General features: G+C 41.9%; 1 protein-coding gene across 2 annotated transcripts; it reads right to left on the reverse strand.

Moving 5' to 3' along the window:
• On the reverse strand, positions 1-25,169 carry grm1b (glutamate receptor, metabotropic 1b). Of its 2 annotated transcripts, none has more exons than XM_069661481.1 (8): positions 24,455-25,169; positions 21,107-21,356; positions 12,215-12,450; positions 6,972-7,218; positions 6,470-6,638; positions 5,984-6,110; positions 3,147-4,074; positions 1-2,306 (listed from the first exon to the last, which is right to left on the reverse strand). In XM_069661481.1, the coding sequence occupies exons 1-8, from the start codon at positions 25,167-25,169 to the stop codon at positions 1,460-1,462; spliced, it is 3,519 nt and encodes a 1,172-aa protein (XP_069517582.1). In that variant the 3' UTR covers positions 1-1,459. The 2 variants fall into 2 exon arrangements, with proteins under 2 accessions (XP_069517582.1, XP_069517583.1); XM_069661482.1 differs by having other exon boundaries at positions 2,071-2,271.
• Positions 25,170-26,369: the final 1,200 nt, after the last annotated feature.

The following is a 26,369-nucleotide window of genomic DNA, read 5'->3' on the forward strand; positions in this document are numbered from 1 at the left end:
CTTACTTTACTCCAGTCAAACAAGTGTCCTTTTAAATGTTCTACAGTAAATGTTTGTTTAAATGGCAGACTTAATTTAAACTGAGTTTCTCTCAGGTTGCAGATAGCTTATTCAGAATATTACTTATGACTGTAACATTAGCACTTCACATTATACGGTTTTAGGCTCTTAAAGTCTTAATATTGAGGAAACTGATTGGTGCACACGACCAATCACACAATAGAAGCATACACAGCTAATGAGTTAATACTGTAATGCATATAGATATCATCTTAATACCAAAATATGACACACAATTTATACATTCACAAAACGTATGTATGTCGTTTATCTTATACATAAATCTATACAATTATGAAAACAGATGTTTGATTATAAAAGATACAAACTTGAAACTACTTAACTTGCATCTGAAGACCATAGAAATGACGTACAAAACAACCAAAGATGTAATGAAAATGTGGCACTTGTCTGCTGCTACATTCGTGATACAGTCAGTGCGTTTGGCTGGCAGTACTGTATCAATCAAAAATACACAGATATTTGTTTTTACAAGAATTCATGTTGACATGCCACCTTTTAATTTCCACCGAGGAGTGAAACATTTTTAGGATGAACTTATTCACTTTATTGCCAAAATGTAAATGAAAAGTTCGACACCAAAGCTAACGCCAGTAGCTGGTTAGCTTGGGGAGCAGCTAGCGCCCGTGTCTAAATCTCACACAATCGTCCGATCAGCACCTCTAAGGCTCACTATTTATCACTTAATATATTGTTTGTTTAATTCTTCTAAAAACCATAGTGTTAAATGATGTTATAATTATTTAAAAAATGTGACTATGACACCTTTGACCAGAGCCTGGCTAGCTGTTTCCCCATGTCTAGCATTGATGCTAAACTAAGCTAATAGCTGCTAGCTGCTAGCTTTCAATGTACTAATCAATGCTTTCTCAACAATCTCTCATCAAGAAAGCCAATAAGGCTACTTTTTCAAACCATTTCGTTTAATCTAAATTTCCTCCGCTCCTGGTAAAGCACAAAAACACACAATGTGTTAAATACTGTTGAGAAATTCACCATTAAGCTGTCCTGTTTAAAATCAGTAAAGTTCTGCTTGTGTTGCCTATTTGTTGTTAAATAAATCTATATATATTAATAAAAGTACATATATATGTATAGACACCCTTAATTGTTTGGATCATGAGCACAAAATCCATTTTATCTTAAGAGCTAGCTTAAAAGTTAGCATACCTTTATAAGAGTCAAATCCCTTCACTATTATAGACAACCTCTAAAAGACCCTTGTTGTTCACCCTAATCATGTAAAAGCTATCTATCACAGAGTGAAAAATGACTTGTCAGTCCACAGAATTACTATTTCCTTATATATCATCATATACAACACCAGTCCTTATGAGCTTGGAAATATAGTACAACAGGTAATGTTTAGTGTGCAGCCTCACAGAGTTGAAGAGCTTTGCTTTAGATCTCTGAGGATGACCGAGGCGTACGTCACATTTGGAGGAGTGCACAGAATCGACTCAGACACGGGCGAGTTGGGAAAGGGGCTCACCGGAGGAGCGGCGCAATCTCGAAAAGGGGAGGGAGGCATCAGAGCCAGGGAGTCCTCCATGGCTAATTTGACCTCGACAAAGTCCTCCTCGTCATGAATCTGGGCGTTGTTGTACATGTAGCCGTGGAGAAGGCCAAACTGCTCGTTCTCCATCTCGTCCTCCTCCTCTAGAGAGGTGGGCTCCTCGTCGAATGGGTCAAGGTGCAAAGGCAGGACCGGTTCCTGCTGGATGAGGTGGGCCTGGTGGTATACGGGCATGCCGCCACTCACTGCCTCAGGCATGCTAATCATATTATTTAGCTCAGGGATGTCACTGTTGAATTTACAGACCACCCTCTCTTCCTGCAGGCGGTCCATGATGAGGTGTTGGGGGATAATGCTAAGTGGCTGCAGATGCTCACGGGTATACAGCTCCATCTCCTGGTCCATGCCCTTTATCAGCCCACAGGCAGGAATTTGCCCGTGAGCCATCATGGGGGGAGTGACGGGGGGATTGTATCTGACAGGGTCACCCTCGTCCTCCTCGGCCACGTTGTATAAAGTCTTAGTGCTGAGGTCTGAGAATTCCAGGCCTCTGTTTTGGTAGGTATTAGTTAAGGGTTTGATGACAGCCATCTGATTGGAACCTGCTTCCTGTCTCTTCACATGCACTGACAGTCTGTGCCACATGTGATCCCCTTTTGGAGGATGTCTTGCACCTGGTTCAGACCATGACACAGACTTTCCATTAGAACTATGAACAAAATAAAGATGGCTGTTACTGCACAGGAAACCAGAAAAGTGGAGACAAAAACAGCATCTCGGCTTCATGTAAATAAGATTATTTATTAAAAAGAATATTTACCTAAAAAAACATAAACTGTGCGTAAGGTTCCAGGGTATCTGCAGGTCTTGAAAATGTAAAACACCACTTAGTTTCCTTAAAGAAAGGCCTTAGAATACATTAAAAAAGCCTTAAATGTCTTCTTACTTGCCCTAGCCAGTAACGTAAGTTATAAAATGTTTTTGAAGCAGGCTGTCAGGTGATTCAAAAGCGACAATGAATTGTGCGCAGAGGAAATGTTTCAGACAGAACTCTTGCAAACAATGTGAATATGGGCAGCTACAGTAGCTATGAAGCTCATCATCCCATAATGGGCAGGTGTTGATTTAAGTATATTTCATTGGATAACCCATCCATCCATTTTAAGGCACTTAAAAAAGGGATCCAACTGAAATTCAAATATTGTTTTAGGCCACATCGTCCCTACTGGTTTTCCATTTTCTGTGTTACTAAAAAGGTCTCAGAAAATCTTAAATTGAACTCTGCAGAAACCCTGTATTCTGTGTCTGAGATCCCACTTGTCCTCCCTTAGCACGCAGAGATGCTTGTTTTAATTGTACCATAAGTTCAAAGGTCAAAATGGCTTTGTGAATTGAGCACTGACCTACATCCGTCACACTTTACAACAGGTGTCCCTATGAAAGTGAATACAGTGAGACATCAGGTTCCCTTTGAGAGGGAATTACAGTAAAACCAGCATCCCCGAGGTGCCTCAGGAGCACGGCTCACAGACTCAATTAATGAACATACCTGCCGTTTCCAGTGTTCTTCTTCCTCTTGAACATGTTCAGCAGGCTGTTGCTTCTGCAGGCTATCTTGCCGTCGCCAACGTGCATGCGCACAGCATCGGAGGTTGTGAAGGCGCTGCGCACGTTCCTCTCCGGCTTGCAAATGATGATGTACATCTTTGGCGTGAACATACAGCCCAAAGCTACAGTCACACTGAGGCTCACGGAGAAGGACGTGGTGATGATCTTGTAGTTGCTGCCAAAGTAGATCGGCACAAACGCCAGCCAGATGATACAGGTGGTGTACATGGTGAAGGCGATGTATTTGGCTTCGTTGAAGTTTGCAGGAACGTTGCGCGTCTTAAAGGCGTAATAAGTGCAGCTCATGATAAGCAAGCCATTGTAGCCCAGCGGTGCCACGACACCCACGTTGCTAGTGTTGCAGATGAGGAAGACTTCTCTGATGCTGGGGTAGGACTTAATGGGTTCAGGAGGCTCCATGATGATGAGGGTGATCTCTAAGGTGAGCTGGACACTGATCAGGATGAAGGCAATGACCACCTGAGCCCAAGCGCTCATGAACCTCGGTTTCCTGGTGCAAATCTTCTTCTTGCTCCCGGCCAGAATACGAGCAATGCGGTTGGTTTTGGTGACCAGGGCGGAGTAGCACATGGCAGCCGAGAGTCCCACGAGCAGCCTCTGGAGGTAGCAGGAGGCCACGGTGGGACGGGAGATGAGGGTGAAAGGACACAGGTAGCCCAGGAAGATTCCAGCAAGGATGATGTAGCAGAGCTCCCGGCTGGAGGACTTGACCACAGGCGTGTCGCGATACAAGACAAAGATGAAGGCGACAAATGACGTGACCAGGATGCCCAGGCAGGCGAAGACCACCTGTATGATGGACTCTGGGTTGCTCCACTCCAGGTAGCGCAGGGGGATTGGTTCGCAAACTGAAAAGGATCAAAACACAACAATATAAACGCAGAGCCACAAAATACTAAAAGTTAAGTTTGAGAAGAATGGCATTAAAAGTTTCACATTTCCAAAGCATTATTGTATGGATACGTTCAAAATTAAGCCTGAGAAAATACAGTAAGTCTCAAACTAGGTTTTTAGCTCAACTATAAATAAACCCCATTTCACTGAGCCATGGCCAGGCTGGGTTGCGGCCAGGCAAAGAAGGGGGGCAATGCAGCAGGACAAAGTAAACCACTCTGTTTTTCATGGATCCAAATAAGATCTCCTTCCTGCTTCATGTTGAGAACACACTTTCAATATCTAATTTAGACTGGTTTATTTATTTATCGTGTAACGGCAGGGCGGTTAGGGTTAGAAAACTGCACAGGAATAATTTTCACGTCATCCCCGCACTCCACATTTTCACGTCTCTACGTGTAGCTAAAGGTCTTGTGTTTAAAAAAAAGTGAAACAGCATGGAGGGAGGCAGGATGATCCTATTAAGAAAGTGTCTTGTCTTTGAACAGCGCAGAAGGCCTCTGAAAGTGGGCCAGAAGAGTGGTAAGTGAAGTAGGGCTGCTGTCGGATAAAATGGTGAGGATGATGAATGGCTCTCAGGTGTCATGGGAAAGCGGTGAAAATAGGACGGAACAGGTTTGTGAGAAAGCGTTGCAAAAAACTTAGCGGGACGGGCTGTACAGAGAACAGGTGGAGGGAAGAGGAGAGGAAGAGCTCTGAGGAACTTTACTTTCTACAGAGCCTCTTTTAAGACAAAATCTCCTCGTTCCTCTGAACGCAGCCTGTGACCACTGAAGTAACCAAGATGTAGCCTCATTTAAGGGGGGGTATCATGCTAATTTCAAGCTTCATATTTCCCTCTGTGATACCTGTGGACTAGCTTAGCATAATTTAGATAAAAATTTTAGTTAAAAAAAACAAATTTTTCTTACAGTGGTGCTCTGTGCAGGCCCTCATACAGCCTCTGCCTGAAACAACTCAGTCAGCTCTGTCCCTTTAAGACAGGGGTTCTCAAACTTTTTGGGGCCAGGGACATTTTCCAAGGACCCCCTCCTAATCGTTACACAGATTAAGCATATGCTTACTTCCATTTTAGGGCTGCACCAAACAATTTTTAGCAATTACAGTCATTTTAATCCTTTTAGATCACATCCCCGGTAATATTGTGCATCTATTTGACAATACAGGCCAAAAAAAATACAGAAAATCATTTCTTCGTATTCTTATATCAAAAGCCGATCATTTTTTCTTCCTGTAAAACAAAATATCACGTGTGCTTGCGTAAGCTAGTATCAACCGATTACAACCAATAATATCATGACATCCACCTGTCAATCAATCTGCAACATTTAGCCGCAGAGCGCCAAGAATGAAATGACACGCCCATTTCTCAACGATCAAATCAAAACCCTCTAATGATATGTCCCACCTGCACGTCCTGTTTCACTCAGAAATACGTCGCGATACGGAAGCTAGATACTCTCGAAATGCCGTTTCAGCTCGACTTTAATGTAACGCTTATTTTTTCAATAAGTAGATTCATCTAATGACTAATTTATCAATCTCAAGATTATTTCTTTAAGATTACTTTTTTTTGTCTCCAATTTCCACATCACTGTGTGATGATATAAATGATGATCAAATTTATTATCATGAACAAAACAAGTAATAATAATTATAGACTATTTGTCAGATGCCTGATCAGAAGAAAACTAAAGGATTGCTATGACACAGACAATCATTTTTAGGTTGCCTGGGAACCAAAATGTCAAATGACTTCTCTAAATGAGAGCAGTTACATCCTCTGCCAGCCCTACTGATTTGTTCCAGGCAGGTGATACTTCACAGAATTAGCAAAGTGGAGTGTCATGAGTAAAAGCCTACCTTCCAGTTCTTTGTCCGGCCACCAGCCCAGCTCACAGGCCTTGCATGTGAACTCATCCTGGACGTACTCGTTGTCCTTACAGGCGGTGCAGATCCAGCAGCAGCTCACTTCTCCCTTCCTGATCACCTGGTCGACAAAACATGGAGAGAAATGTAAAAGTACTTTCCAGCTTGTTTCAATGTTAAAAGGAGTCCCAAATGTCTGTAAATGATACATAGTAAATGTGGACTTGTGTGGCAGGAGTTGCTCAGTAACATTTAGAAGACATTAACTCTTATTTTTAATCTAAATTTATTGGCATAGATAAGTTCCAGCTGGCCAACTCTACGTCATCATTATCCTCCAGGCTCCAGTGGAATGCAGAATTGTTGTCCTAATGTTTAAAGATCAATAAACACTGTGCAAAGACTACAAAGCTAAAACCCTGACGTTCAGAGGCAACACGTATCATAAACAGGATACTATCTAAAGGACTTGTCCCTCACCTTGATCTCTCCTCTGGAGCAGGGCTCACTGCAGACAGAGCGGACCATGTCACTGCGGTTCATCTGCATCATTTCATCATCCAGGCTGAGGACGCCCTCATGCCAGGAGCCGATGTTGATGTAGTCATAAACTCCAGGCTCCACACGCTGGAAGTTCATTATCTCATACCTGATAGTGGATAGAAAGAGGAGGACATGACTGAACAGGTTTTCAACAGAACTGAATCGGTTCTTAAAGTGGAAATAAACTTTGCTGCATATTTTCTGCTGCCTATCAGCAAATCTTATCAGCAAGAGGGCCTGTCAGGTTCTTATTTATAACTAAGGAAGTATTTCACCAGGTGTTGATGTGTCCGGTTTTAATCTCCCTCACACCACAGTTTGCAATTCACCAATGGAACTACAAAGACTACAACCCAACCCCAACTTAACATTGAAACTCATTTGTGAAGGGGTCGTAGCATAGGTGAAAAAATGGGGGGAATAAGGAAGTGTGTTTTACCTCCCAGGTGAGTCGCCGTTCTCGTCAAACCAAATGTCCTCTCCAGAAACTCCCGTGAAGGACGTCTTGAGAAGAAAGTCCAGCAAGTGGCTCCCATCGACAGGCATCATGTTTTCACAGAGCCCCACGTGACCCGGGCAGAGGTAAGTGTGCATGTCCTGCAGCCCGTGGGCCATGGCGTAGATGGCATTGATGACGAAGCCCATCTTGCTGTCTTGTACGTAGTTGTCCTCCAGATTTTCATAACCTGCCCACACACGAGAAAACAGTTAAAATCCATCACCAGGACTGTTTTATTTTAAAGGAAAAGCCTTACAGGAGGGGCTTCATTGCTGCAAGCAGTAGCATGTTATGAGCTCTTAAAATCAGTCTTTAATCCAGGTGTTCTGCTCAGGTGCGTGTAGCATGGTTTAACTTATTACAAAGGAGTGATAGGGTGCTCACGGAAACATTGTAATTATTCTCTGAAAACAGGCAGCCAGCTACACGCCTCTTTGCCTCAGTGGGAGACGGCTTTAAAAGAACTGGAAGCCTCAGAAAATGGCTTCAAAGAAACCTTGTTACCATGGCAAGACTCTCTGTTTCTGCATTTATGAGTCAGGACTCAATTAGAGTCAGTCTAAAACACTGTGCCGCTGAGATTGTGTCTCCTCAAGCAGAAAAATGAACCAACTACTCCGGTGCGTTTGGATCTGTTGTCTTCTCTCTGTATTGTTTTACCTCAGACAAACACGATGAGTGAAAGAGACAAAAGTGATTAATATTTGAACACAAACAGCGAGTGATGCGCAAACACACCCTATCAGTTCAGTGTAATGCAAGCTAGAAGCAGGGTAAGCAGGTTTTATAGCTGCATAAAGTTAAAGTAAGATGTCAGCTTAATGTTACTACTAAGACCATGCACTCATGTAAAACAGTGGACCAGGTACGTGTGTGGGCAGCTCTTTCTGATACCTGAACTTCTGTATTGGTCGATAACAAGCAACCATTAGACACCAGTGTGTTTTTCATTCTTGAATATAAACAGCCATGAACTACTTACCCTGTACGCATGGATATGATATGATTGCTATCTTTGTTGTAAGGTACGCCGAAGGAATGCTAACCTACAAAAAATCTAAGCACCTAGAACCGAAGCTAACGTTAGCCGCAGCAAGTTCACAAGAGCTCAGCTCGCAGACCCTACGTGATGTCCTGTGTCTTGTCCAAAACACTGATTTTTGAGATGAAACCGCTTTACTTTGTGTTTTTATCCATCTAAACTTTCTTAACTTAAAAAAAAAATTAGCTAGCTTTGACTATTGATACACTTTACGCTAGCACTGCTCTGTTGTTGTTTGCTAGCATCAATGATTTATCTAAAAATCTGTTCTTTTATGGTCCTCTAAAACAGTAGTTACAACTTGCAACCACATACGCCATGTTGGCTGCACAGTGCATTTGCTCTATAGGCTATTGTTAGCATACTTGCTAATATCAGAGGCATTTTTTAATACTTGTAACAGTGCTGTTACTGTACTGGTAAAAGTATCGAAACAACTATTTTTGAAGATGATTTTTCTTTGGTGAAAAGCAAATAAGAAATCTCTCTTTTTTCTTTCTTATCTTTTCTACCAGTAATGCTCCATCCTCTGTAGCTGTGGTCCCTACAATCATCAATTTTGATTACTTTTCCCACCAATGACTGTACATAAAGATGGATGACACTTCTACATTTACTCCCATTGTAGTTATTTCAAGAAAAAATACCCCTGAAGCGGGCGCTGCCATCTTGCATTGGTGGTTATTTAGAGCTAGACTGCACAGTAGAGATTGGTTGGTGGAGCCGCGCTAACCATGTCCCGCCCCTTCCGCTAACCAAACTTATCTGTTACCATGGAGGAGGCGGGCTTTATTACCTATACTGCAGCCAGTCAGCAGGGGGCGATAGAGATGTTTTGGCTTCACTTTAAGGGAGCTGCCATGTCGTCCATGTTTTTATACAGTCTATGATTCCTACATGTACATTTACTGCATACTTAGACGTCTCACGAAGCACACTGGCACAGCACGTTTTCACATTAGCACTCTATGTATTATGGGATACGCTGTTCTCGATGGCTTCACCCTTCATCTGTCACCTGAATCTGATCCAAAAATCCTGTTTCATATTTTATGGAAAGCAAGTGCAGGGTGATGTAGCAGCTCATAATGTCATAACTGATGGGAAGTGATACAGCTTGCCAATGCCAAGATGTAACTGAGTTTCCCCCTTGAAGGTTATACCGTATACTTTATAGCATTAGGTGTTAACTTAAATATAGTCCATCTATGATGCAATAATGCTGTTGTATGAACCCAAATCTGGTTACATGGCCTCAAACATATTATCATTATTATTATACAATGTAAGCACTTGAATCACCTGTTTTGTGTGCAACCTTACTTCTTATCCATCCATCCATTACCTATATGCCTATCCCAGGTGTCATTGGGCGAGAGGCAGGGTTACGCCTGGACAGGTCGCTAGTCAATCACACGGCTGACACATAGAGACAGTACCTTTCACACTCTGACTCACAATGTCTCAGTCACCAATGAACCTAACGAGCATGTCTTTGGACTGTGTGAGGTAGCCGGAGTACCTGGAGGGAACCCACGCATGCACGGGGAGAACATGCAAACTCCACACAGAAGTCTGAACAGGGATTCGAACCAGGAACTATCTAGCTGTGAGGTGACAGTGCTAACCACTACACCACCGAGCAGCCCCTACTTCTTATGAGTTGAGTAAAAATCATCAGGCAAGTATATACACAGTATATACATATATAAATATATGTATATTGTATTAAAACTGCCAGAGCTGCAGAGACAGTTTTCTACCTACATGGACCATAAAGTTGCATTTCACTCTTTTCTATTGTATTGATTGTCTTTTCCAATATGCACGATGCAGATTTGAAATCTAAAACTTTTCTATTACATCTTAAAATAACTAACAGAGTCAACTAGTTACATAACTGGACATGTACAATGTCAGCTGCTTCATTTGTCCTTTGCTCTGAACTCTACGTACGACAGGATTCACCCGCTGCACCTGACAACATTTATCTGCATGAAGCTTTAAGAGCATGATCGTCCCTTGCTGGTGTTTCTCAGCATCGTGTTAAGTCAAGTAATGATGGTTAAAAAGGACTGCTGGGAAACCGACCGCCTGATCAAACAAACACATAAACAGTGAATTCAGTCGGGTAGCAGCTGGGTGAGCGTCCGATGGGAGCTGCTGGTGATGACCTAGTTTAACAGCTCCTTGGCTTTGACGCTCGCCTCGCTCGCTGAGCTGTGCGAGCTTCAGACACGATGAAATGATGTCATGATGACAGCATGCAGGCAGAGGAGCGGCTGCTGCACGTTCGGGATCAGACGGCTTCTGAACCTTCATATACGTGTCGTCTACTGCAGTATGGCTTCACTATTTCTGAGGCTACATGCAACTTAAGCCGGACCAGCCAGTCACCATCTCACTCTCATGTTATTGGGCTGTTTTATACGACTGTCTTGAGGCCACAGGAGCACAAAGTGAGAGCAGATCAGAATCAATTGTCGGGCTCTCTCTGCAGTGTAACAAAAACAAATAGAAACATCCCAATAGCTTCATATATTAGAGGTTAACTGAGATTAGTAGGACATTTCAACAGGAAATGTTGCGAGGAAAATAAACTCGTATTTGATGAAACCTTAATTTCAGTCAACCTCTATGTATATTGCCAAAGTGAGGAGCGTTACGGTTCCATTCAGAGGGATTCACTCACCGTCCTGGAGTTCTAAACCAAAGAAATAAATATATATAATAAAATAAAACAATAGAAATGACAGCAAATAATAACTCTATATCCACTAACTGTATGAAAATTAATACTCTAACAGCTGCTATTAAAAGATGCTGCTTTGTAGAAATGAGTACACGTTGAGGTATGCATAATAAAGAAGAGAAGCTCTATTCTATTGAACTTCATAAAGAAACTGTAGAAAGTGGCTACATGCATTAGAAATAAAGGATTTTGTTAAAAGTGAAAAACATTTACTTAAAGAACCTTGAGAGGCAACTAATGCTGCATGCATTATTCTATATTTACGTTTATCAGTAAGATTTGTTTGAAAGGATTTGTGTCCGATTTTAGAAATTATAAACCTCATAAATTAAGATTGCAAACGTAAATATATATACTGTAAATATACATTTTTAAAGACCCCCTCCAGTGAAAATCAAGTGTTTAACCTTGTAAACATCTCCATGTGGTGTTCTTCATGTGCTACAAGACATATCAGGGACAACATCAGCAGTCATCTCCACGGCTGGGCCTGTCTGCTTTTAAACTGCAGTGTACCAAGGACAGGCTGAACAACACGTTTTCAGATTGGCAGGTTTGTGATGTCACAAACCTAAGGAGCCAATCCCGTTAATGGACGGTGTGTTATGTGTAACCTATGGCAACCACTTCGGCGATACGAGGGGCAAGCTGTAACCGTCATCGTAATTTTTGCAAACTGACAACTCACTTTAACGTTACTACTACTAATTACTACATTTCAAGCTAGCTAAGTTTCAACAAGTTGCCACTAAACGATGGCAGAGACGTGTTTTGTTCTTCCGACGGAGGGGAGGTTGGAAATTTGCATAGTGGGCGGGGCCTATGCAGATTCAGGAGTATTTAATGAGGGAGAAGGAGGAGATGCCTTGGGAGGATTTTTACAAGGTAATTAAACGTATTTTGCAGAAAAAACATATCAGACACAATTTATTATTTCAAGCAGAGCATTTTATGGATCTTAAAACATGACTGGAGCTGGTCTTTAAAGAAATATCTATGAGCCGTATGTAAAGTATGTTTTAGAAACATGCTTGTTGAGCATCATTTCGAGGAACCAAGAAGTTAAGCCGATGCATTCTTTCTGCTCCTTTGTAAAAGAAAAGGGTTTAATTTACCTAGATCCTCATCCTCTGTGAAGCCAAGTGTCACAGGAATAAACAATATAAAAACAATGTTACTGGACTGACTTGGAGGGAAGTCTCCCCTCTGGCAGTCTAATTCATAATTAAAGAACGTGTTCCAGTTTACGGGGCCTTTCGGTGCCGTCCTCTGGGCATTGAACACATCACAACAGTTCAAAAAGACACTCTGATGTGCACACTGGCGTAAAACTGTAAACCAGAGAAACTGCAGGAAACGGCACAACCGCCTGACAGATTGTTTAGCTACCTGAGCAGTTCCGTGCATAATTCATGTTCTCCAGCGGGTGTCCCGGAAGGCGGCACTGAAAGCGGTACTGCCAGAACTCGGGGAACCAGGGGTTGCGGGTGTTGGTGCTGAGCTGGAGCTTCAAGAAGTAGTTGTCGAAGGAGGAGACCTCATCGGACTGCAGCTTCACGGTGATGCCGCCCACAGCCTCCTGCTCGTATCCCTCCACCACCTCGACCCGGTCGGCCCAGCCGTCACTGCAGAGAGGAGGACAGGACAAGTAGAACCAGGCCTAGTTTGTGCCTCTTATGTTTAAACTGTACAGTGAAGTCGCAGAGCTGAATGTCCGTTTTTCTGACTAATAAATACCTGACGACCTCTAAAAAACCCAGAAGGTCATTTATGAGACTTTTTTCTTTTTCTCCAGAATTTTAAAAGTCTGTGTTGAATATTTTCTGTCTGCTGCATGGATACATTTTAATCTGTTTTCCAAACAGAAACAGGTAAATGTAACGTGTTACACTTTGAATACGTTATATAATGTATAAAGGTGTCAATATCATAACTTGAATCAAAGCTTTATTTTCAGATATATTACCTGGTTTGGGAGGAATTTCTTTGGGTGGTTGGAATTGCAAAACAACTGTATCCAATGATGAAATGTTAAATATGTGCTCTTGCAGGTTTACCATGTTCTGTGCTCATTTTTACTGGCTTCTTTTGGTGGAAACATTAGGGGGAAGGCATAAAGATGTACAGTAACTGATTTAACATGTCCTTTCTCAACTTATATGACATGGACCAAATGAATAGGTTTTATTATTAGTTGTCGTCTTGTTACTTGTCTACAGCTGGATAGAATTTTTTTTTTGTTTAAAGTCTTTTTATGCCTTTATTGTCAGAGACGACAGTGGATAGTGTCGGAATCAGGGGCAGGAGAGAATGGGGGATGACACGCCACAAAGGGCCGAGGATGGGAGTCAAGTGCGGGGCCCACTCGTCGAGGGCTGAGCCTCTGTGCATGGGACACGCCATTTAAGTGCTAAGCAAAACTGCCTCCTCATTAAATGGTAAATGGTCTGTACTTAGTGCTTTTGTAGTCTGAGACCACTTAAAGCTCTTTTACACTTGTGATGGCCACAGCCACACAAGGGTAATTACCACCTTCACCTTCACCTACACTCTCACCTCATTAGTCTTCTAACAGAACCTGTTCATATTTAATTTGCAGTCAACCACACAAACACTTTATACACTTAGTTTAATTGGTATTAGTTTATTTTTGCATTTAATCTTACATTGTTTAAATTTAGCATGCATATTTTAACACTGTAAGAACAAACAGACAAACATTTCTGTTAATCATTACTTCTTTGGCCCAATCCCAATCTCCACACTCACGGACTCATGGACTTTGAGGCAAGTTCCCAGTAAGTGCATGAGTGCTTAGTGCTGTCCCACTGTCAGATCAGCAAGTGTGTGAGGGCTCTGTTGCGTTTTTTTCACCGCCAAATTACAGACTTTCCGTGAGTCTGCATATTTGCAACCTTTCCTGTGGGACTTACCCTGGGTTCATAGCGAACTTGGTGACGTAAACAAACGTCCCAACTAAATGTAAACAAATGTTCGTACATTGAAGTAGTATTCAATAAAGTTTGACCAAAAAAATAATAAATGTAAACAATGCAAGCATGGACGGTGACGGGAACCAAAAATACTTTTATCTGTAAGTGACAAGAAATTAAATATTCGCATTAATGAATTAAGTAATTAATGAAAAACATTAATGTCTTTCTGACTGTTGATAGTTTGTTAAATAAAGCTTATCTTATCTTAAAATAGGCCCATTTCAACACTGTAAGACACACAAATACATGCTGCAGGTCGGCTTTTTTACCTTTACTAGATTTAATGGCCCATCTGGTTTCCAGGCAACGTGTGATGCCATGATAGTGCGTCCCATTCCTCATTTTAATGCAGTTCTCAAACCTTCATGTACTCACGCCATTAATGTCTGAGTGTTCAGTGCTTAGGCTTTAGGATGGAGATTGGGATTGGGCCTTTGTCTTTTGTCTTGAGTTACCTGACTGTTAGGGAATGGCTCTTCCTGGTTGGAGCAAAAGGCGAGGCCTAGGGTTGTGAACGCTCTTACGCTGGAGCCAGCTCATTGGAAGATACCAAATGCTCTGATGTCATGGGGGGGATTTGGGTTTAGTTTGTTTAGCTTTGTATTAAGTTTCACTTCATGTCTATTTTAAGGCCTAAGCACCGATTTCCATTTAGTATCTATGCACATTCATACCCGATGGCTTTGCTTTCGGGAGCAATTAGGGGTTCAGTGTCTTGCCCAAGGACACTTTGACATGTGACTGTAGCAGTCAGGGATCAAACCCTACACCTTCCGATTGAAAGACGACCAACTCTACCACTGAGCCACGGCCGTCTTTTTAATCAAGAAGATCTGGACATCTAACCTCAACTGTACCTGCTGTTCAAAGTCATAATATGTCATCTTTCTACTGCAAATAAATTCTAATAATTCTATAACAAGTAACAAACAGTAGTCTGTGTCTATCAAAAGGAAAATTGTAGTTCCACGCTGCTGTTGAAGCTGTAAAGTCTGTCGGGTTTGGAGCTGCACGCAGCCTCACTAATGAGCGTCAGACTCAATCCTGCACAAATCTTCTCCCTTTTGTCGCCCTGACTTTGTTTCTCTCTCAGCCTTCCCGCTGAGGGGCGTGGAAACTCGCTGTACTTGTCGAAAAAGAAGGGAGGGAAAAAAAAAGTCTCCACAGACACAATCACAAGTCCGGTGAGAATTCACAGATTAGTTCGGTCGCAGTAAAATCTCCCAGCCTCCTCACAGACACAGACAGTAAGTGTGACTTTGTATCTCCACCAGTCATTGTTTGTATTTATAGTTTAAATGTTCGACTGTTTAAATGTCAATTCTGCACTGAATCTTCCCACAAAAGATCAGGCTGGTGAAACAAACACTTTTGTTTGACACTTCACTTTCGACTCAAACTCGATAAAAAGCCTCCGTTCATTTGAGTTGCAAATTCTGAGTATTTGTAAAGCAGCATTAAGCAGTGAAGTGAGATTCATATATGTGAAGCTGCATGAGGGAGACATAAACAACATTATAGAGGCCTTCAGTAGAGTCGTTCCAAGTATGCAACAACACACTGAATATAACAAATCATTTAAAATATTTTTTTATGCCACAAAGCTCCGATCTCCTCGTGCAAACTTACAATATTCTTATAATGCATGACCACTTGAGCTTATGAATTGTTTTTGCTGAATGGCAGATATGATTAATCATGACAGCATGAAAAATAAGTTACATATAAATCAGCAAAGAAATCTTAAGAAAATTGCTAATTAGCGTAGCATCAGCACTGCATTGAGTTTAGCTAGCACCGTGGCTTTGGGGACATCTGTCCACCATTTTGGTTTGGACTAATATGCTAACATGCTAACAGTTGTTTACATAAGTTCTTCTTGTAGAATAACATTATACCTATGAAGCATTTTATCCGTCATACTTATCCGTGTAGTGTTTATTTGTAAAGGGACAAGTTTAGAACGTGACCCAAGAACGCATCACTGTGTTAGCATGCTACACGGAGTATGTTAGCATGCTGACAATGTTAGCATCACAGACCTTATAAGGGGGCGTAGTCACCATGACATCTCCCATTGGCTTACCATTTTGAAGCCTTGAGCTTGACATTTTGGATGTAGCCATCTTGTCTTTTTGGAGCAAGAAGTGACCATAATTGGACGAGTGGGTGGATATGCATTGCTAGGCCTCCATCCTTATTGACAGGCGGAGGTGATAGCATATTGTCAATCACAAGGTAGGTTTATCCTGCCTCATCAAAAAAAGACTTGAGAAGTACGGTCATTTTCTCATAGACTTTTATACCATCTAAAATGTTTGTAACTAGTGGAGAGCCCCCCTGCTGGCCATTAGAAAGAATGCAGGTTTAAGGAACTTCCACACAGGCTTCACTTTCGGACCCAGTGGCTACATCCACTTCTTTTATACAGTTAGCATTTAGCTTAATTGATGCTATATATCAAAGTTTCAGGAGCTGGACCACCCCTCAACCGTGCCTCTTTAGGCATTCCCATAAATTCAAACCTAGTCCTCTCTCTTTTTCTGTTTCTTTCTGTCTTCCTATTTGTAGGGCCCTGAGGGGGTTTATCATGCCCAGGTGCTACGACGATCCCCAGTGAAGCTTCCACAAAACACTGAGCGCGAGAACTTCGACCTCTCCACGTCCAAGCATCATTATCATCAATGTCGTTAATCAATAAATTGTTACATCGTATCCTGTCGATGGTGTGGTCATGGCTGGTGAAACACTGCTATAAATAACAGCCTCACAGAGTTGCTAGTATAAGACTGGAGTTTTTCAATGGCGTCAAGAAATGACTGAGAATGATGCAGTTCACATGCTGCGTCACAGCCTTTTTCAACCCGTAAAGACAGACAGAAAACTGGGGCAAAACACTGAATCATATTTAAGATAGATCCTGAAGATTCCACAAAATGAGGCTCATCCGCAGTATAAAAATATCACCCACCAGCCTTCATAAAAGCCCACGTTTGGTGAAACAGAAGCCAATAATAGCACGTTTGGCTTGGCCCGCACTTCCAAGACTGAGCTGACAATGAACGTCCAGTGTGACAGTATTAACAGTACCTGGCCATCTGCTTCTCAGCATCACACTCTCTACAGTCCAACACTGAGCGTGCCAAGAACCTACAGCTCTGACGGCAACACACCACGTGAGTACTGTACTGAACATAAATCTGATACAACATAACCAGGACATAATTAGGGGAAGAAGAATCGATGATAATATACGGGTATATTAAGACTAATGGCAAGTACTTTAAAGCTCCTGTGAGGAGTTTTTTGATGGTTATGAAACAGACTGAAATTTATTCTGATTACTCGATATGACCTACAAAAGCAAACCAGACCATCAGCGACAACATTGATTATTTCTATATAGTTATTTTTATGCTTGAAACCTCTAGCGGGGGGTAGGCGTCAGACGAAGCGATTAACTGCACGCTGCCTTTGTTTACACTTTCCAGGGCAAAAATTTAAAGTGAGTGATACATATGAGTGTTAAAGAAAGCAGCTTTGATGAGATGATTGTTTAAAAAACCCCTTTAAGCATGTACAGGACAAAAACAGCAAAGAGATAAGAGGTACAGCTTTGTCCACAGGGGGCGCCAAAATCAACGCAAACCTTAAGTTCCTCACAGAAGCTTTAAGGGCAACAAAAAATATAATTAAGATTTTTTTTTCATAATTTCCAAAGCAATAGGAGGTTTAATTTAAAGTTGATCAAGTGTGTTGATTGTTGTTAGCGCTGTGTGAGATATGTGGCGTGTGAACGGCCATTTTTTTTCATCCTCCCCACCGCAGAAGAAGAAGAGGAAGATGGATGGCTGGTGACCAGCACCTCGGGCTTTACGATTGGCCCGTTTCTCAGGCCTGCATGTGTTCACTTACTGCATTGCTCTAAAAACATTTTTCCTTTTTCTATCGTCTCCTTGACCCAGAAAGAAGCACACACACACACACACACACATATACACACACGCGCACACACAAGCTACCAAACTTGGCCTCTTTATCTTCCGTGCAGTTAGGAAATTGGAGTGTAAGGGGTGAGCACAAGTTTAGGCTTTAAACCTCCTTCTTCATGCCTGCTTCTCATCACGTTGGTTCAGAAAAAGGTTTTTGACTCCCTCTCATCATTCTTTGTGCATAAAGCAGCCTCACATTAATGAACCGTTCTCTGTAAAAGAACCACAGCGAGCTTTTATCGTAGCCCGGTTTCAGGTGCTGCTAACAGGACTGGAGGTGAGCTGAGACTCCACAAAGAGGGAGCGTCTGCTTTAAGTGCTGATACCAGCTTTGATGTTCGCTACTCCACACTCCCCGGCTTATGCTGGAGGTGCTGTCCCACATTAGCCCGTCCTGCCTGTGATCTGACAGCGAGAGGGAGAGCTCGCTGCGAGGATGCATTATTCATTACTGAGCCTGACTCAAAGCCGCTTCTGCTTTCAGAGCTGCTCTTCTCCCAGAAGGAAAAAAAAAAAAGATTTCGGTTCCATATGAACTTTTTATACACCATATATCCTGAGTATAGCTCAGAATTATAACATTGTATAATAATGTAGATTTACTCACACAATGATGGTGGAGTTTGCTTGGAAATTAGTTACTAAATTAGTTACTAGAATACTAGTTTTACTTTTTAATGTCAAAAGTATTCATCTATTATGCAATTAAAACACTTTTAGCTGCCACTTTACATGTAATGTACTTTATGAGAAAATTACCATACCTCTATGAATATAATGAACTTGCGCCATTTCTTGTCCCATGTACTGTATATCATGTCTTGTTTTGCTTCCTGCCTTTGTCAGTTTCCCTCCAGTTTTACCATTAGCCCCGCCCACTTTAATTTCACCTCTCCTACTCACACACCTGAATTACATTTCCTTTGTCAGCTCCCCAACATAAAGGTAGTGATACACGTATCAACTTTTACATCAGCATCAATAGACAACGTAAACATCAACAAGCAACACGATGAGACACAGGGCAACAAGGTTCTCTGCACTCCTCCGTACCAGTCACAACTACGGCGTTACCATAGCAACCCCCAGTACGACCGCAATTTAAGCTAGCTCAAACGATCTAATACAAATCTGCTCCCTGACAAATGTCACAGCAATAAACCATCTCAAAAGTGTTTTTAGTTTATATTCAATTATTTTTACCTGACAGATGTTCTCCACAATCACTTAACAAGGTAATGTTTTATCAGGCTAAGTTCCTTCTCCTCGGTCCACTGCGCCTGGCTGGCCGCCATTGTTCAGAAAATCTTACAGGCCAGAGAGATCACATGACCCAAAAATCTGGGCTGTGATTGGAGCATTTGGGATGTAATTCTGTATGTTGACCACAAGAGGTCGCTGCTAATATGACATTTCCAGATCAGAGGAGGTTGACCTTTTTCAATATAATTAATTTAAAATAAAATTATTAAAATATTAAAATAAAAAAATTAGAAATTTAAAATAATTTGATTAATTTAATTCTAATAAATTTCAATATAATTTTCAGTATATGCAATACAGTCAACACTGATCATTGACGTTGTCTGTTGATGTTGATGTAAAAGCTGATACATCCATCACCACCTTAAAGCCAGACGGTTTTTATACAGTTTAGTGTGTGGATTTCCATGGTGTTAGCCTGCTTGTTTTTTTGTGTCCCCGGACCTGTTTCATTCTCTTGCCTGCCTGTCATACCCCGACTCTGTAGGCCTCTTGTGTTGTCATTAAACATCGCTCATATTAGTCACTGTGTCTGCATTTGGGTCCACTTTCCCTGCTTTCCTGCACTTGTGACAATTATACAGTTAAATAACATGAAAAGCTTCAGAAGAGGTACTAAAACAGCCTTGTAGAAAGATTTTTCTTTTAATTTGTTTCCAAGGTCGAAAATGAGCTTTCAATCTAATTTTAAAGCCATAATGACGGAGAAGGCCTTCAACTGGCACGAATGATATCTTCAGAGCAGCAGGAAACAGAGAGAAAAGAGGATGAAGTCCATATGCAGAGGAAGATCATTTAACATATTAAAAGCTTGTGAGATTGTCTGATCAATCACAAAGGCCAACAGTAAATGTGTTACACTATAACAATTCAGTTGTAATGTACAAATGAAAGCTACAAAATGGGCCTTCAAAGGTTACAAAATAACTAAATCTCAATTTTCTATGCAACATGGAAACTATTTAATCATCTACAATTCCAACAGAGCAAACTCTATCAGCTGAAGATGATAATGAAATATGTTTGAAAGCTTTAAAGCAACTTAGTGAACCATGTGCTGTGATTGTCTGACCAACTATGACTATCTTCATAGGAGCCTCAGTATCATTAAAGAATCTGTTTTGTACTAAACCTCATAGGTTGCCTGATTATTTAAGCGTGACTTAGTTTCATGACCAAAAATGTTGTAAAACCTGTAAACATAGAGAAGTTTTTTCCTATTAGGTAAAAGCCAAAGAGCTAGCTTTTTCATGAACACCTCCACACTAAATGATATGGTGGGTTTTTTTTGCTTCTACCCACCCTGTGCATTGCCTCTGTGCACTGCTTGTGTTTGATCGCACTTAAAGCCGCTTTTTAGCACTTACTCACGTTGTTCCCTCCTGTCTTGATCCTTGCTCGTGTTGTATTAACTCTCAGAAGTACGTCGCTAAATGAAATTGCAACATTGTAACATTGTTTTTCCTGTTTCATGTCAGCTTGCATGAAGCACCCTGAAGTGAAGCTGCGTTTTGAAGCAGGGAATTCAACATCTGCATTTCAAACACTGAACTTTTTTGTCTTCCTTCTGGATGATATTGAACATATTGTATAATTATACAACTTAACAATAAGTATTAAGGCTCTAGAATAGCTACTTAATGGACCAACAGCTCCAAAGCTTTCTTAAAATGAAAAATCGAACATCTACAATTCCATAACAACTTCTGAGGAAGAAATGACACAACTGAAAGCACTAAAACACAAAAACAAGACACTAAATGTGAGATTGTTTGGATTAAGATTGAAATCTTGATTGTGAAGAAAATTATCTTCATTATTGACTCAAATGTCATTAATCTGTTGGCACAAAATTAATGAAAAAATGTGTATTGTGTTTGTAATCTCTTGTTAGCCTGATCGCTGGTGTGTTGACTGAAAAGGAAGAAGGAATTCTTTCGTTTGGTTAGAAAACTTGTCTGTTTTTTATCTGACGGAGAAACCCTGACAGGCAAACAAAGCCTCCCGCGGGACAACAATCTGTAACAAACCTGCCAATTAGGAGGAACTCTTCGGCTACTCCGAGCCGCCTCATGGCCGTGAGCAGCCCCCGGACCGTCATCCCCTCGCAGAAGCACACAACGACTCGGGCCTTAGGCAGGCGCTCGCGCAGCTTCCTCAGCAGCCTGTCAAAGTGCTTCTCGCCCGCGTTGCTGTAGATCTTGTCAGAGTGGGCGATACAGATGCCGTCCTGTGAGGCGAGCTCTTTGAACACCTCCATCCCACTCTCCCCGTAGTTACCTGAGAGAGAGCAGAGCAGCTGTCAGGGAGGTCCATTCACAGGAGGAAAAGGAGGGAATCAATGGGCCTGGGTTCAGACTGTTAAAACGGATTATACAAGGGTGGTTTACTGAGAACACACAGCTTCCTTTTACATTTAAGAGTCCCTTCATGTCCCCGGACTTCTTTTTATAGAATCAGGAGCAGAACAACTAGAGCACGCGGGGTCAGTGTGACCTCAACAGCTGTTTCTGAGGACAAAAGGAACACTATCAAGTCACAACATCAGTTAAAAAGTCAAGACATTGTTTTATTATCTGACATTAATGCTGACATCTAAAGCTTCCAAAATGTGAACCCCCTTGACATACAGATGGTCATGAAAGTTGCCAGGTTTTGATTGTATTTTGATCCGATTATCACAACTTGTCTCCGACTCCTTCAGTCAAAAGCTGCTTCATGGATAATTCAGGAATGCACCCCATTTTGTTCTTGCTTCAACACTGAGTTTGTAAACTTTTATATCCATCCATCCATTGGGCGAGAGGCGGGGTACACCCTGGGCTGATCACCAGTCACACACTGAGACACCTTTCACGCTCACACTCAGGCAATTAAGAATCACCAGTTAGCCCAACAAGCATATCTTTGGACTGTGGGAGGAAGGCGGAGTACCTGGAGGGAACCCACAGACGCACTGGAAGAACATGCAGGCGCCACACAGAAAGGCCTCCTACCAGTGTTGTGACCAAGTCTAAAGTCATTTGGTCCAAATCTCAAGCAAGTCTCGAGTCAATTTTTCTTGGGCAAGTCAAGTCAAGTCAGGCGAGTCCTTAGTTAAGGCAAGTCAAGTCCCAAGTCAAGTCATTTTTTTTCCTCCCAAGATCCAGCACTCTTACCTGTAGTATCCGCTCTTTATAAAGAGAAAAGACAAGGTGTTAGCAGCTCGTCTAATAAGGATATTATTGGCTAATTTATATAACCTGTTCAGAAAATATGACAATGAATTGTATCTGTTTTATCTTGGCACAGACGCAGCCATGATGATGGTCTGCTCTGAGACAGTATTGAGCAGTAACGAGCACGACTGATGAGGCTTCTCTTCGGGGGCTTTGATGTTGCATGTTGCCATAGCGAGGAGTTTGACTGACAGCCATTCATCTAATCATGACATTCGCATACCGGGGAGCTTTTTGAGTCGTCCAGTCATGATTCCCAGTTTGCGCTGCGTACACACTTAATACTTAGACAGAAAAGTGACAACATTCAAACTTATGAACACACAAGTCATCCGAGTCAAGTCAAGGCATTAACGTGCAAGTCAAAGTCAAGTCTCAAGTCGTGCTGTGAGGAGACAGCACAGACCACAGCACCACCATGCAGCCTTTAATATCTATATTATAATTTGTATGATTTAATTTGCTTATAAAAGACTGTTCTTCATTTATCAGTCTGGACGGATATTAAAAGACAAAAGAGAAAAAGATCTTGCAAATGCAAGTTGCCCCTAGGGCTAAGGATTATTTTTATATTAACTAATCTGCTCTTTCTTTTCTTGACTGATTAATTACACATAACACATCAGAAAATAGTGGAAGATGCCTATCACATTTTTCCAAAACTCAAGGTAAAAATTACTTATTTGTCCAATAATCCAAAACCATCACAAAAACGTTTTAGATGCTGAAAACAGAGCATGCTTGGCATTTATGCTTTTTATTAAAAAATATTCAAAAAAATGGATCTATAATAAAAAGTGTTGCCAATTACTTTTGTTTGTTTGTTGTACTTTTGGTCAGCAATTTGTTTCAGTTTGTTGTGACTGCAGCTGATACCTGCAGGAGCAAGCAATGTTGGCAAACAGTGAAAGAAGAGAAAAGCCTGTACCAGAGTAAACTAGACCTCATTACTGAGCACAGTAAACACCATTCCCCCCTCTGACATTGCCCTCTGTTTAATACTAATATCATGTAAATGAGCCTCACTAACCAGAACACAACTGTCTGCAGCCCCCTGCTGTTAGAGCAGCAGTGTGAATGTCAATCACAAGAGAAAACAACAGTTACAACAATGCAGCAAAATACAATTAAATAAGAGCTGAGCTGGTAGAGGAGGTTCTGACTGAAGCTTCTGCTTCAGTGAGTTTAAAAGATTTACCTTCTTTGTCGTGTCTTCTTCTCTTTAATTTGCTTTCCTGTAATCTCACACATTGGCTATAATCTGATGAGCGACGGCGAACTTAACTGTGGTTCCAGTGGAGCCGGCGGTTAGCGATAAAGAATTGCGGTTGGTGGCTTACCGTTTTAGACTGTTTGCCTTCATCTGAACGTCGAGTTTGTTCCTTTTTCTTTGGATTTTCACTTATTTTTGAAGTTGTATCTGTAGTCATCGATCCTTTCTTTGTATATTCAGCCATAGTAGATTACTGTTTACTCGCAACACTTGCAGAGAGCGGAAAAGCAGCCGCTTAGCTCCGCCTACCCTCTCTGGCAGACCAACCACTGCTAAGTGATGGAAAACGCGTCACTAACTGGGCACCGCTTGTGATTTGTTTCTGGAAATGTCTCCACAGACACCCAGTCTGTAATACTGCAGATGCAAAGGCTTTCATCAGTGGGCCATAGGCTCAATCACCATTGTGTTACCTCATTCTGCGATAGATAGAGACTTAACAGACATTTATTTACATGACAATCTTCCAGATTATTACTTTAAAACAACATATGTGATAACTCATTAGCTTATAGACAACATCTTACATTAGAATGTAACCACTTCTCAGCTAACGCTACAGTTAGAAAGGCCTAGATTCCTTGCTAACCGTTTGCTTTTTGAAATTTGAGCTTTTCCTGTTAACTAGAGTTTTGGCAAGCTAAATTACTTTGGGCTTTTGGGCTAACAAGGGACGCAAACACAGGGTCCTCGGAACACAACCTATGCAGACCCTTTTAACTTCATACTTTGTCACCTGACTTCCTCCTTGATCCCCATCACAGTTTCTTCATCAACAAGAGGTCGCCACTGAACAACAATGTAAATATTCTTAAAAGTATCCTGCTTGCACAGACAAGCAACATGTCTGTTTTTTTGGTGGAAGACGGTCTGTGAATGTGTCTTACCCTCTGTGTGCACTGCAGACACGTAGGTCCAGTTGTATCTCTTGACGATGTCCAGCAGGGCCCGGGCCTGCAGAGTGTCTGACGGCACCACCCGCAGGAAGTACTTAAACAACGTCTTGTCACTGAGGTCGATGCTGGTGGCAGAGTAAGCGATCTGCGGGATGTTGAAGAGCTGCAGAAGATTCTGAACTTGAATAGCGACCGAGCTGGAGCCTGGCCCGATGACCCCTGCGATGGGCTTCTTGGTGGATGGCGGCTGACTGGAAGGGGCCCCCTCGATGCACCACCTGGCTCCGTCCCTGTCGTCCCTGATGGAGATGAGCGAGTCTCGTATGAACTCGATGCTTTGCTCCAGAGCCACAGACGAGTGCCAGCACGAGTCCCTGATCTCGCAGCCCAGGGTGATGTTGGGTAACAGGTTCGGGTCCGAGTTAATCCGATCCAAGGCGTGGAACATGGCCTCCACTCTCTGGATGCCGTACTGCTCTCGGACCTCACCACATTTCCTCTCTGCCACCTTCTCAGCTGACGGTTGGTGGTGGACAGAGAAGAGGGCTCCGATTATGATATCCCCGTCCATCCTGGCCACCAGGCGAGAGGCAGAGCTGGGCACCACTGACCTCTCATACTTGCCCTTAGACAACACGAATGCCTCAAACAGCAAAACAGGCAAGTAGAAAATGCTAATGGCAGTCAGGGTGATCATATTCGACATTGTGCCACAGGTGCTGAATGCAGAATCATGTCCACTTGGCCATAACGGAGGTCCATCAATCCACTGTTGGATGAAATGGCAGTTAACTCAGCTGCTTCTCCCTCTGCGTTGTCACCCTGTAAGTGAGACATGGAGCATTAAAGCCTGTTTTTCACACATGGAACTGGATCGCTGGTGGAGCAATCAAGCAGTAGATAAACAAAAGAATAATCAGCAGCTATTTTGATAACAGAGAGTCATTTTTAAGCATAAATATCAGACGGTTCCAGCTTCGTACACGTGAATATATATTGCTTTTCTTTTCGATTTCTTTCTTTCTTTTCGTCTTCTGTGCTATAAAACCTGATACCTTTGAGTTGACATTTTACATGTCGCATTTAGTTCTGGGAAATTGGGAGCCCATATTTCCCCCGCCCTTTGACATTTTTCTTGCAACACAATGAATCGCATAATTGAAAAATGATCAGCAGATTAATCCTAATGGAAATGCTTATTATTTGCACTACATGCAACTCTCGTTTTTCTAATTTAACTGTATCTTCTACCACAAATCATCAAAGTGTGAAAACAGACATGAACAACAATATATAAAGGTAAAACTAAAACAGTCCTGTTGCAATAAATTAACAGTTGAAATCTTAAACTATTGATTAAATATCTGAAAGATTAAAAAGATTAAAGTTATCAAAAACGGGGATGTCCTTATGAGTTTCAGCACCACGGACATCTGCCTCTGCTGTGTTTAAGGATCTCTGAGCTGATTTAATTCATTGAACCTGCTGATACATTTCAACCTGCGACTGTTTCTTCAACTTTTACCCCTGAAGGCATCACATAAACAGACCTGGATGTGCTCGATTTAAATCCTCTTTCAGCCGTCTGACAGCTGTCTCCAGCTCCACAGACGCTGGTGTCATTTACAGGACAAAATTCCAACATCGTCACCTACACGCACATGCATCCCAATTACAGGGTGAAGCTTAATTAACAGAGAGAGCACACTGAATACTCGAGCATGTCATGAGAAAAGGCTCCCTTGTTAATAATGGAGTCTGTGGCTGCAATTCAAGCGTCTAATAGCTGGCATGACTTTACCTACCTGCAGCAGGCAATTCGGGACATAGCGGGTCTGTCTCTCCTGAAGCAACCAGACTGGACTCTCTCTGCTGCCGAGAAAACACTGTGGGACCGATTCTCTCT

The sequence above is a fragment of the Semicossyphus pulcher genome, unplaced genomic scaffold (genome assembly GCF_022749685.1).
Source record: "Semicossyphus pulcher isolate SPU_LCO1_2020_fin unplaced genomic scaffold, fSemPul1.0.p SCAF_14, whole genome shotgun sequence".
NCBI lineage: Eukaryota > Metazoa > Chordata > Actinopteri > Labriformes > Labridae > Semicossyphus > Semicossyphus pulcher.

Excerpts from the sequence above, each read along its gene's own strand:
- grm1b (XM_069661481.1), bottom strand. The coding sequence starts at position 25,169 with ATGTCGAATATGATCACCCTGACTGCCATTAGCATTTTCTACTTGCCT. Across the intron at positions 6,639-6,971 it reads AACGGCGACTCACCTGGGAG|GTATGAGATAATGAACTTCC; the intron begins GTAAAACACACT and ends ATCCACTATCAG. Across the intron at positions 6,111-6,469 it reads GCTCCAGAGGAGAGATCAAG|GTGATCAGGAAGGGAGAAGT; the intron begins GTGAGGGACAAG and ends TTTGTCGACCAG.